The sequence below is a fragment of the Solanum pennellii genome, chromosome 4 (assembly GCF_001406875.1).
Source record: "Solanum pennellii chromosome 4, SPENNV200".
In the NCBI taxonomy this organism is placed as follows: Eukaryota; Viridiplantae; Streptophyta; class Magnoliopsida; order Solanales; family Solanaceae; genus Solanum; species Solanum pennellii.
Window position 1 is genome coordinate 5,705,146 of NC_028640.1, and position 12,500 is coordinate 5,717,645.

The 12,500-nt window shown below is 34.8% G+C and overlaps 2 protein-coding genes across 3 annotated transcripts in view; both read right to left on the reverse strand.

Moving 5' to 3' along the window:
- Nucleotides 1–834: 834 nt before the first annotated feature.
- On the reverse strand, nucleotides 835–6,860 carry LOC107015765 (uncharacterized protein At3g52155, chloroplastic). Of its 2 annotated transcripts, XM_015216165.2 has the most exons (5): nucleotides 6,323–6,858; nucleotides 4,542–4,641; nucleotides 4,238–4,417; nucleotides 2,973–3,090; nucleotides 835–1,348 (listed from the first exon to the last, which is right to left on the reverse strand). In XM_015216165.2, the coding sequence occupies exons 1-5, from the start codon at nucleotides 6,594–6,596 to the stop codon at nucleotides 1,280–1,282; spliced, it is 741 nt and encodes a 246-aa protein (XP_015071651.1). In that variant the 5' UTR covers nucleotides 6,597–6,858; the 3' UTR covers nucleotides 835–1,279. The 2 variants fall into 2 exon arrangements, with proteins under 2 accessions (XP_015071651.1, XP_027771939.1); XM_027916138.1 differs by lacking the exons at nucleotides 835–1,348; nucleotides 2,973–3,090 and adding an exon at nucleotides 3,103–4,123 and having other exon boundaries at nucleotides 6,323–6,860.
- A 203-nt stretch (nucleotides 6,861–7,063) lies between these two features.
- The window catches only part of LOC107017958 (serine carboxypeptidase-like 27), a 5,641-nt gene continuing 204 nt past the window's right edge, over nucleotides 7,064–12,500 (reverse strand). Inside the window, exons 1-9 of the mRNA XM_015218270.2 lie at nucleotides 11,734–12,500; nucleotides 11,549–11,644; nucleotides 10,900–10,992; nucleotides 10,694–10,779; nucleotides 10,350–10,610; nucleotides 8,965–9,092; nucleotides 8,785–8,880; nucleotides 7,722–7,827; nucleotides 7,064–7,604 (exon numbers count right to left, since the gene is read on the reverse strand). The exon at nucleotides 11,734–12,500 is cut by the window's right edge and continues 204 nt beyond it. Of these exons, the coding sequence (XP_015073756.1) occupies nucleotides 7,464–7,604; nucleotides 7,722–7,827; nucleotides 8,785–8,880; nucleotides 8,965–9,092; nucleotides 10,350–10,610; nucleotides 10,694–10,779; nucleotides 10,900–10,992; nucleotides 11,549–11,644; nucleotides 11,734–12,097 (1,371 nt within the window). The 5' untranslated portion in view covers nucleotides 12,098–12,500 and the 3' untranslated portion in view covers nucleotides 7,064–7,463. The remainder of the gene's footprint in view (nucleotides 7,605–7,721; nucleotides 7,828–8,784; nucleotides 8,881–8,964; nucleotides 9,093–10,349; nucleotides 10,611–10,693; nucleotides 10,780–10,899; nucleotides 10,993–11,548; nucleotides 11,645–11,733) is intronic.

Genomic DNA, 12,500 nt, shown 5'->3' on the forward strand with positions numbered 1-12,500 from the left:
TACATACATACATACATATATATATATATATATATACATATATATATATATATGAGATTAATACATAATAGATATTTGATTTAATATTAGATAAACTTAAATATTTTTTATTTTCAATTTGTTGATTAATAGCCCGTCTGAATTGGCTAAAAAATAGTTTTTAAGTCAAAAAAAAAAAAGATAAAATTTAAATAACTTTTAAGTCAAAAAATAAAAAGTACGAGAGTCTACTTTCGATTTTTAATTTTTTCAAAATTTATTTTTAATTTTGTCAAAAACTTTCTAAAGCTAAAAATGATTTAAAAGTAGATTTGACCAACTGTTAAGTTAGTCTAAACCGGCTCTAAGAGTATGAATAGATCAAAACAGTCTAATTTCTGCTGATACAAGGATAAATTTATATAATTTTCCCCTATCGTTTTTTTTCTTCTTAAATTAACAATTGTAATTTCTCTTAAAACTGTAGCATACATTTTTCTATAATTATCAAAGTTATAGTTATTTAATCATCCAATTTTCTTCTCATGAGTCATATGTATCATAGATATACTATAAACTCTTATGCCACGGCCCACGTATATTATCTCTGTAAGGTATACAAATAATAATGCCATATCTATAAGCAACTACTATCGTTGCCAACTCTAAATCATGCAGTATCGCGTATACTTTAAAACAACTACAAATGCTTCAGTCTCAAACAAGGTGGGGTCGATAAAATAGAAGCCTCACTGACCGTGTTTTAGAAAGGATTGTCACACTATCAAAATCATTTGCTTAACATCCTCTCCCATATCAATGGATTTAAAATTTATGAATTCAACCAAAAAAATGTCCAAAGTGACACAAAGATCTTAGTTTAATAGACTTTTGGTCAAAATCAAATTTACAAAAATATTGTTCCTCTACATAGTAATTACATTACATGAGTGTAAATTTAGCAAAACAAGCTGTCCAACTGGCTTGAATTACCCAACAAGTTGTTCTACACTTGAGATAGTTGCCATTGGCGTCTAGGTTTAAGCGAAAATAAACTTTTTGTACAAAATAAATACATCAGAATGACCAGCTCGATCGTAAGTGAAGCACCAAGTGATGCTTATGAAATATTAATGTTATCCCTTGAGCATGCAAGGCCTGCGCGGGGTGGTAGTAAGATACCTGAATAAGCTTTGCAAACAATCAACTGAAAATTTGTAATTCGCGCTGCTTCAATCCGGCTTTTTCTGGGCTGTTAGTCTGTCAAATGGCTGATTATATGCTCCTTAAGCTGGCATGTCTAAACAGCAGTGTCTGGCTTAACAAGCCCTTGAAGCTTCCACCCTCCAGGTCCAGCCAGAGAAAATGCCTGAGGAGAGCACTTAAGTTAGAGAAGATCAAAGATTTCAGAAACTTCATTTTGTGAATTATGAAGCTATAAAGTTCCATAAAGCACACACAATCATCTTTGTATCTAAGACTCGGATATGGTTCCTCACAGACAAATATGCGTCTTTAAGTTGTTCTCTTCCTGTTTTTGGAGATCACTTTTCAAGAATCTGTATCCAAAATTAAAAGAATCTATAAAGAGCCATTATTCTCTTTAGAAATGTCTGCCTTCCATTCGGATATGGTAATAACCTAATTCCAACACATAACATTTAATGCAAATGATGATTAGACTTCACAATATATTAGGGTGCAAAGAACCAGTTAGAGAGATAAAAAGGAAAAAGTGAAAGATGGGAAAGTAATATTTACATATTCCATTTGTCTGAAAACATAGTCGTGCATTCATGACTCCTTATAGAAGCAAAGGGAGAAAATACAGTATGAAATCAACTGTTTTCCGTTGATTTGGAGCACATTACTCAAAAATCGACCAGCACTGCCCCCCTAAATTTCGGTCACAAGCCAAACACTCAGACCTATTTTTAGTTCACCCTCAATTTGTGATATATGCTCTTAGGAGTGAATGTTGGGCCTTGTGTCACTAAAATCCAACACATCCACATGATAGTCTCAGAGATGTGATACTAAAATAGATGTGTGGTTATACCATATTAGACAAGATTAAAAATGTCAATATTCATTATTCACGATATAGTACAAGCAACACACAGTGAGGATAAAATGCGAGAAGGTTGCTTAAGATGGTTTGGTCATATCCAGTCGTCGACCTCCCAATGCACCAGTCCCTAGGTGAGATACCATGGTGAGTAAAGGTGTGGAACAAGATAGACCTAACACGGAAGGAAATTGTCTCAAAAGGCCTACAGTCTTTCAAAATCCATGTAGGGCACAATGGTATGTTTCAGTCATATTAGTATGTTACTTTAGGTAATATTATTTCTATAGTCTTTTAGCCATATAGAGATTTTTCCACTGAAAGAAAATATAGAGAACTTCTAGTACTCATTATTTTTATTTTGTATAATATTGCGCTAATATGAATTTGAATAGGAGAAACATAATCAGCGAGGATTCATATAGCTGATCTCAACTTGTTTGATACTGAAGAGTAGTTGTTGTTTGAGTTGATACTCATTTGCTTGCAAGGTATTCAATAGTTGAGACTTTAAAGCAGATTGTCATTTTCTGATAAGATAAAGTGAATATTTCTACACTCTAATAACAATGGAGTTCATGAAATTCCTAGCTACCAAATTACAGATCACTACCATAGATCAGATTTGGTTGACTTATAATAGGAAAGTAGCTAGTTAGGAGTTCAGGTTAAGACAGGAGAGAATTAACTTGGGATGACAAAAGCTAAGGGGGAACAGATATCAAATTTCATTCTTATACGACGGCAAGAAAAAAGCAGGCTTATAAAACGACACGACAAAGTAATAACAGGCCCTATTTTGGGAGTCAATAGCATTTCATTCACAGTGGAACTCGGTATACCAACCAACCATATGCTACTCTAATGCAATTGAATTGCCAAAGTAAGACCGGTAAAATGGAACCAGCAGTTACAGATACAATACCTCTTCCCACGACTTCCCAGTGGCTTCAAGCAAAGCACCATTACAAGTCTTTAGTTCTACAGTAACACCTGACAACACTGAGGCTGCCTCCTCCCATCCTCTATTGTGTCCCATACACCTGAATAGAGGATCAAATTTTAGTATTTTACTATGAAGTACTTTACCCAATAACTGTCAATTGACATAATGAACTGTCATTTCTCAAACCGGAGATAAAATAGAAGGTCGTACAAATCCAATAATTGTATTGAGGTTAATACTTCAAGTAATAGGACAACCCTTTACACTAACAGTATGCAAAAGCAAAGTATTTCACAAAAACATAAATATCTACAAAGACCGTCTGGTCATCACTACCGACAGAAATATCTTTTATACTCCAAAGCGTACAAAAAGAAACAATTGTAGAAAAGGGTTTTCTTTAACTCTTTTGAATGCTTTTATGTTTCTCTCATTCCTTATGATCCAAGAAAGTGATTAGGGAGTATTTCCTATACTCTCCTACACATCTCCCAGCTGAATATCCATGCAAGTCACTTCTGTGACTAATCCAATTCAACTCCCAAAATACTCCATACCGTATACCATAATTTATATAGCGTAACAAGTGACTGACATTTCACATGCCTTCCTGCACATCAAAACCAACAAATAGTATAGTTTTTTCCTCGTGTTTTCTGCAATGAAGAATGGCTCCCATGTCGTACTTAAAAAATGACACCTTTCTCTGTATGCTAAGCACTTTTTCAAAATGGTGGTGGTATCATGGACAACTTGCGCTTATCTCTGCCATTTCACTGGGTACTACTTCCCTTCACCAGGACAGGAATCGAGTTACTGAAACTCAACCAACCAAGACTTCGGCAGATTGGAAGACATAATCTAATGGTTTTCACCTCCGCTAGGATTTGAACCTAAGACCTCATAGTTCTCCCTCCACTACATTAACCACTAGGACGCACCCGAATACATACCTAACCACTCATATCAAGGAATGAAGAAAATTCATGTCCTTCATCTTTATTAGCCTGTTATAATATGATTTCAAAACTAACTTGCTGCCTGTCTGGTTTACATTTGCAGCTGATGGTGAGACTTATTTGTTTGTACAATAATCCAAGCAAACATTTGAGCACTCCATTCTTCCAGTCCTGCAAATTTCTTATCTTTTGAAGCACCCATAATAGATTTGTATGCAATTTATAAATGCTCTTCCATTATCTAAAATACCACCACCAAGAATCACAAGCAGAAGGAGAACTCACATGACTGTTGAGATCTCATCCCTCGAGTAGTTACATATTGCTTGTCGTAGGTGCTCAGCTGTCTGCCCATCCATTGCTGCCACAGAATAGAAGCTTGAAATAAAATGTACTTCAGCTTCCAAAAAGGCTTGAATTTGCTCCTGCATTATTTTCAGTGTTTCCCGCGTTCGCAGTGCATCACTATGCAATAAGGAAAACAAAATGATCACTTAGTTTGTTAATATCAACATAATTTATAGGCAGCTTAAAGATCTCAGAGCAGACTCCCTTCAAGGTAAGTAGATATTCTTAAAGAACCACTAACCTTGATAAAATAAGTTGTGGAATCCAACCCAGTTTTAGAAGGTTCTGCGAGACCTTGATAGCATCAAGTTGTCCAGATCTACTCAAAGGACGATCATGATCTGCTCAAGAACATAATGATGAAGCATTATATTAAACCTATGAATATAGCTACTTTTATGTTTATGGAGAAACACAGTAAACTTTTTCTGTAATTGTTTATATTACAAGAGGAAAATTTGCATGAGGTATGGAATGCAAGTCGTTGGAGCATCAAAATTGAGCTGTGTTTCACCCATTACAACTCAGAGTTTCAAAAAACAGAATCCAAAGAGTCCTCCTTCCTGTCTCTCTACACTTCAATCCTAATTTAACCACTCCTATGAGGCAAAAGAAATTACTGTACTACTCTACTCTACATAGATTACAAGAGAAAACAAACATAAGAACCAACTTCAGGTGTTCTCCTGTTTCTGCATCAGGGAAATGCTACTAATATTTTCAAAATGAAACAAGAATATAATTCGGTTCTACGGACTTCAGTCAACAAGATTATATTCAGTTCTTCATTCGACTGCACCTGGAAGATGAAGACATAAGGAGTGACTTCAACGCAGGTGCATTTTCGAGAGGCAAGTCCATTACTGAAGAAAAGAGAAATAATGTCGAACATGACAGAAAAAGAAAACCATTTAGAGGTAAAAGTCATTACTTCATTGTAAAACATTCTTTTAATTTTACAATTGTAAGACTAATTCTAGGGAAACTGACTAAAGCCCTTTGCCTTATGGTAAAACTTCAAATGCACCCAGACAACTGTATGTGCCTGAATCAGAGGGTGCTCCTTTTCAATTATGATTTCCTCCGAACTAGCCACTACAACAACAACAATAAACATAATGCAATACCACAAGTGGGGTCTCCGAAGATAGAGTGTACGCTGACCTTACCCCTACCTAAAGAAGTTACGGAGGTTGTTTCCGTTAGATCATCAGCTCAGATACTCCGAACTAGTCACTGATTAGAACAAAAACTACTAGCTTGCCCAAATTTCACCAAAACCAAAAGAAAAAAGCAAAATTCTTTTTTCAATCCATACAAAAACTTAAAAGAACATTCGACACCACGTTCAACAAAAGAGCCCAAATTCAGTAATGAAAAGTCAGTATCGCACAAAGTTAACTCCTTGTACTACAGTATTATCATTTAGCTTCAAAACAGAACAGAAATCGGAGCTCCTAATTGCATACACTTGAATCTTTTAGGTCATCATTCAAGGGTCTATTGGAAACAGTCTCTCTACCTTAACTTCCGAAGGTAGGGATAATGTTTGTGTACACTCTACCGTCCTCAAACACCATCAGTGTAAGATTACACTGGGTTTGTAGCTGTGGTTGAATCTGTTAGGTGCTTAGTCGTTAAAAGTACAGAATTAAACAGGGAAAAGAAAAGGGGTTCATGGATATAGCTCAAGTAATGGATAAATCCTTAAAACTACAGAATTGAACAGGGAAAAGAAAAGGGGTTCATGGATGTAGCTCAAGTAATGGACTAATCCTTAACACTACAGAATTGAACAGGGAAAACAAAAGGGGTTCATGGATATAGCTCAAGTAATGGATTAATCCTTAAAACTACTGAATCTAAACAAGGAAACAGAAAAGGGGGTTCATGGATATAGCTCAAGTAATTGATTAATCCTTAAAACTACTGAATAAAACAGGGAAACAGAAAAAGGGGTTCATGCTTATTCCTAATCAAGCACTTCTTTTTTTAAAGATTTTAGTAGCTAAAGATGATTACCCCGAATAGAGCGATCCTCCCAAGAACTCTTCGCATGTCTAAGCAGTATGAGTCGACGAGCAGCAACTGACGATAGGGTTGTTGTTGGGGTTTGTGTAGAAGTCGAAATCTGCTGCTGATCTTGATTGGTTTCAATTACAAGAGAACCAACACCACTACTAGATGAAGCAACCATAACACATTCTGGGTTTTTCTTGATTTGGGATTTTTTACAGGAGTTGTAGTTGTATGGTACTTGTAATGGTTCCACAAGAGATGCTACTACAACATTCATTTTCTTGTTACCTTCAACTACTCAGCATTCAAAATGGTGGCTAGCAACTACAAATTTCTTCTCCTCTGAGCTGAGCAATAATGCATACAATTAATTTGCACTTCAAGCTAAAAGTTTCTTGTAGCTTAGAATACAAGGGGTTGTTTGGATTCTCTGTAATCAAAAACTAATCCTTGAAAAAATCTGTCTTCGTACTGGATTCTTAGCATAGATTCCATTTTCCTCCTAAAAATAAATTTTACTCTTTTGTGGTGTTTGTGTTATACTTCTCTTAAGAAAATATTAATAAGGAGAAGTTTTGACTATTTTATCGTTATTTATATAATCTATCTTCATTAAATATTTACGTATAAATTATAATCATCCCGATATTAACTTTTTGGTTATTCTAATTTATATAATTAATAACATTTAACTTTCAAAATCATCTCAATCAAAATTGATATTTGTAAAAATGACACGTAAAATGAAACACAAAGACGATACCACGCATATTTCTACGGGACTTAAGTCTAATACTCATCAAGAATAGTACATGATTTGTCTAAAGTGTAATATTTGGAAAAAGCTAAAGTTGCAAGGAGTCAAATTTGTCTCCAAACAAGTAGGATTTCCTAATAAGATTGTCTTCAACTGGAAACTCCATTTACATGGAATGCTTTTATCTACAAAATGAAGTCAAACTAATTTATGAATGGAAATTCTAATGTAGCCATTGTATAGCATTATTGAGGTGTAATAATCTTGAATCTGCCCCGCGGCCTTTACTGATATACCAGTCAAGGGGAAAGAAATGAGGGATTATATCGTTATCTCTGGTCCTTTGACAACATGATCAATCGAAGATTCTCTACAGATTGACTTTGTTTAGCTTGGCATGGGCTTGTTCTCCAAAAATGATCTGAATAGAATGAAAGCTTGACGAGGGCGATGAAGAGGCACTTCATGCCCTGCTCCTGTTATAGTTACAAGGGTTAACCCTTTGTATATTTGGCTCCATCCTCCAACCTATTCATAGAATAACGACAAGATACAAACGAAAGAATGAATTTTTTGATACTTGAGAGGAAAAGATGCAAAGGTTGCCAAGAGGAAAACAGTTTGCATTGTCCATTTATGACTAACCTTTTTATTGTCATACCAAGGGTACCAGTTTGTGATAGTTGGAAGCTTCAATGCATCTATAGAATATCGAGTTGCGGTTAAAGGAACAACTGAATCAGTATCGCCACTGCAAAGGATGTTAGATGATCGGAAAATCAGATTCTGATTAAGATAAGCTGAGAAAGGTAAACAATATCAAAGTTGTCTGTGCTAATGAGTCATCTCTGCATAAACCGTGATGATTCAAGATGACACAAACATATCAGTTCATCCTATGACTTAGTTGGAAGTAAAGATACAATATGAGACGTTTCCAGCTCGCCTTTCATACTTGATATTCTTCATTTGAAAAGCCAAATGAATGTTGCCAGCAAAAATCAGCTATACATAATGAGTAAAGATGGAAAAAGTACTGTATGCAATTATAATTCGTAGACACTTCAGAAAAAGAGAGTATAATTGCAGTAATGGGTGTATAATAGTGCAAAACGGTCCAAAAAAAGAAGTAACGGATGTACAATAACCAGCAAATAGTAACAAAAACAACAGTTAGTAACACTACTGCACCAAAATAATCGTAGTTGAAGTACAAGAAATAACAGATAGTTATAGAAATCGAAGAACAAGAAACTACAAGGATCATTTAGTATAACCTTTTCACTGGCTGCCTATGAACTTAAATTCTAACTACCTTGATGATAAGTACATGCGTAAATATCTATTCTATGAGATAATGGTAATTAGTGAATTTTAAAAAAAATTGAACCATAAGAAAAATCCATTTTCAGAAACAAACGCCATTCTTAGCTGTGCTTGTTGGAGATGCAATAGGGAGATCTTAACTTTACATAGTAATACTAGTTTTAGCGTCCAAGAAGAATAAATTGCCGATGAGAGAGAGAGAGAGAATAAATGAATAGGCTACTATACCACCATTATACGGTGTAGTATTCATATCATTTCCGACTGCAGATAGTTAAATAATTTTGGAAAGAGGGTACCGAAACTTGAAAATGGGGTCCAATAACACAATGAAAATAGAGGGGCAAAAGAAGATGTCAAAAGGAGGACCGACTTAGTTTACCTGAATACCCATATCCTGAGACCAGCCGCTATTAGCTCATGGTAGATGGGAAGCATTGACAAAGGAGAATCGTCCCAGTAGTCTCCGACAATATCACTGGAAACCAAAAAAATCCAATTAGAAGTTATCAAAAAGTTTGAAGATATGAAACTTGAAACTTCAATAGTTTTTTCAACAGACCTGCATGTTTTCCAAGGATAGGCAATCTTAGTTACATTAGCATGGAATGCCTTTTGTACCTCTGGGAGATTAAAATAAACATCAGAGTACCTCTCGGTACAAGGATCATATGCTCTGGACATCCATGGCTACATTTTTGAAACAGGAAGAGAAGTTTAAAAACTTGAACGCCCACATATTAAATTGAGGACTTCTGGACTACCATAAGGACATAAATATCAACATTAGATGTACAATACTAAACGGTGAAGTCCAGAATGATTTAAAAAAATTCACACTTAAATAGGTTTGGAAACAACAACAAATAACAATATACCCAGTGTAGTCTCATATAGAAATAGGTGTGGTAACAATCTTAACAAATAGAAATCTGACACACTTTAGCAAAATAAGATAAGAGGATTACTAGTTAGGAAGGAGATTTAAGGGAAATTGATGATACTTCAAATACTCTCAATCGAGAAACCACATTGAAGAGGCACTCCTCCGGGAGAGTTCACTAAGCTAAATGAAGCTTTCTTTGTAAGTCCTAAAATCACAGATAGACCGTCTGAAGAAAAATAAAAGATAACATACCTGCTAAAGTTATAGTTTCCATTTACTAGCAGTGTCTCACTAAAAAGGAATATTATTTTATTTTATTTTTTGATGACAAGGGAGACCCGCAGCCGCTACCATTTGGGTGTGCACAGGGTAAAAACCCCGCTCCTATGCAATAGCTCGCAAACCACATAGGAGAGATAACCCGTTATTCACTACATGATAAAGATACTTTAACACTTGCGGCTCTCTCTCTCTCTCTCTCTCTCTCATACATGAACATGACCAAACAAGAATTTCAAATGAAAATACAAGCACCTAGATAATAAACATTCAGTGCCTCTGAACATTGAAAATGCAATCTTCCTGGGGTAACTTAACTGTTGAAGGATACCAGCATAAAACACTGATCCACTGAGAAAGGGGACATTTCTTTGCTAGATGCATTTTTGACAAAGGATTAAGAACTTCAAAATTTTCCACAAGGTGAAAAAGAAAAGATAGTTATGTTTTTGAATCTTTGATGGATGTAAGATTTTGGTAAAGCTAACAACTTGCCATGTCAGGCACCAGAAAGACAGTTCTACTTCAGATTAAGATATCAATTCTAAGTATGCACACTTTCAACATATTGTCTAAAACTCCAAATCTTTCACATAAAAAATTTTAAGCATGCAGTAATGTTTGTCTGGTCCTTTTAGCAATCTAAAGTTTTGAAAGTGTGCAATTATCACAAGTAGTTCATCTCATTACTCTTTAACGACTTCAACTGAATATTCTACAATAACCTACATTTGTCATCTATAAGTGGAGGTGAGAAGAGAGCATAAAAAGTAAAGACTCACATAATGACCCCTTAGGTTGCGGTGAAGTGCATTAGTACTGGCACAAGGACGAGTATATATGCTATATGGGTCAATATTTCCCTGCTCATGATCTGCAAGCAGAAGAGCTTTAGTACAATCAGTGGAAGGATGTTCAGACGATCCTGTGTCACATGTTATCTGGAGAAGCTTGTATGTAGAATCCGAAATCAAGCCATGAGTCCACCAGTACTCGAACGTGCCAACATAGTCATGGTAATCATCGGTAACAGCATTTCCAACCTAAAAAGACCAGAACTTAATATTGACTCGGTAATATTGCATTAAACACTCAAAAACGCCAATTGCTACTAGTAGCCTACTACCATAAAGCCCTTGAAATTTATAATTGGGTTCTTGATTCCCTTGTTCCTCTGGTAGACAAGTTGAGATAGCTGCGGAACATAATGCCCTAAACATGTGGAAGAAAAATGGAATTAGTATCTTATTATATAACAAAGATAGATACTAGTAATTGATGTGTTATAACATACCTGCATAACTTTATTTGTCAAAAAAAAGAAAAACATACCTGCATAACTTTCTCCAGCAATGTAAAATTCTCTATGCTTGTACTGAGGAAACCTTTCAAACCACTTGATAAGAAACTGGTAGGTATCTTCAGCTACAAATTGGAAGGCCAGGGTTCAGCATTTCATCTTAAACAACGTAATCATTTCCGTTAAAAAAAAATTCTTACAGCGTTTTGTACATTGGATTAACTTCTTGAGAAAAAAAATTGAGACGAGGTTCAAGTTTGTAATACTGGTTTTGACCAATTTTATAAAAAAAAAAAAATAAATTCCACTCACAAAGTTTCTACTTTTTTTCAAGTTAAATGCATATCCAAACACAACTCGATGTCCAAATATCTTTCTTCAACTTTTTTTCAAGTTAAATGCATATACGAACACAGCTCGATTTCCAAATATCCTTTTTTAACTATTTTTCAAGCTAAGTGCATATCCAAACACAACTCGATTTCCAAATACCTTTTTTTGCAAGTTATATGCATATCCAATCATAACTCAATTTCCAAATATTCTTTTCAACTTTTTTCCAAATACTACTTTATTAAATATCAGGTTTTTACGTCCAAACGCCTACTATGAATCTTCAAGATTCTCACATCAAAAGCACACAACATAATGACTAACATTCAATTACTCAATCATCCTTACCTGTTCTTTGATCACCAGCATCATACAAATCTGAGGTAGTATTTGTATAAGAAAAACCAACTCCAGCTGGTGATTCAAGAAAAAGCAAATTCGCCACTGCCAACAACACAATTCGATTAGAAAAGACAAGAAAACCAAACATTATTCAAAACAAAAAAAAATCATTTTAAAACAAACACACATACAGTTGTTCCATGAGTAAGGATTCAAGTAAAGTGTCTTCCCATCAGCATTAATATGAAACGGGCCGATTTCTTCAGCAGCTCCATAAGCTACAGAAGAACATCCTGGCCCTCCATTAAGCCACAAAACAAGTGGCCTTTTCTCAGGATAACGAGTCGATGGTGATTCAATCAACCAGTAAAACAATGCCCTTCCAGCTTGCTGATTTACAGTTACATAACCTGAATACTGACTAAATTGTACATTTTCTGGTTGCCCAGGCAAATAAGTAATTCTATCATTTTCTTGTTCTACATTATAGAAAGAATAACAACTACCCACAAACAAAAATGACAAGAACATCACATAACACAAAGAATTCTCCATGAATCTGTACACACTGAAAACAAATCAAACACAAAGATTGGATTTTTTTCAAGAATTATGTACAGTTAGTCCAAGATATTGAACATTTATCACATGGGGCAAAACAATACAGTGAAAAAAACACAAAAACAACAAAAATCCCAAATTTTTGTGGGATTTTCAAGAAACAAGGAGACAAGTACTATGGGGGCAAAATGAGAATGACCCAGATAGCATAATATAAACTAAAGAATACCCAAATGCACAGATCTCTAAATAAATTCTGAAATTATATATATATATAGTAATAATAAGTAAGAGATTTGATCCAAGATTTCTACTAATTAGTGAAAGTTGACATTTTTATCAACCCAATTTAATCGCCCGCTTCTTCCAATACAAGATAAGAGTATTTTTTATTCAT

Coding starts and splice junctions, on each gene's coding strand:
- LOC107015765 (XM_015216165.2), bottom strand. CDS start 6,596: ATGAATGTTGTAGTAGCATCTCTTGTGGAACCATTACAAGTACCATAC. Junction 4,642..6,322: donor GGAGGATCGCTCTATTCGGG/GTAATCATCTTT, acceptor GTTCTTGAGCAG/ATCATGATCGTCCTTTGAGT. Junction 3,091..4,237: donor GATGAGATCTCAACAGTCAT/GTGAGTTCTCCT, acceptor TCCTCTATTCAG/GTGTATGGGACACAATAGAG.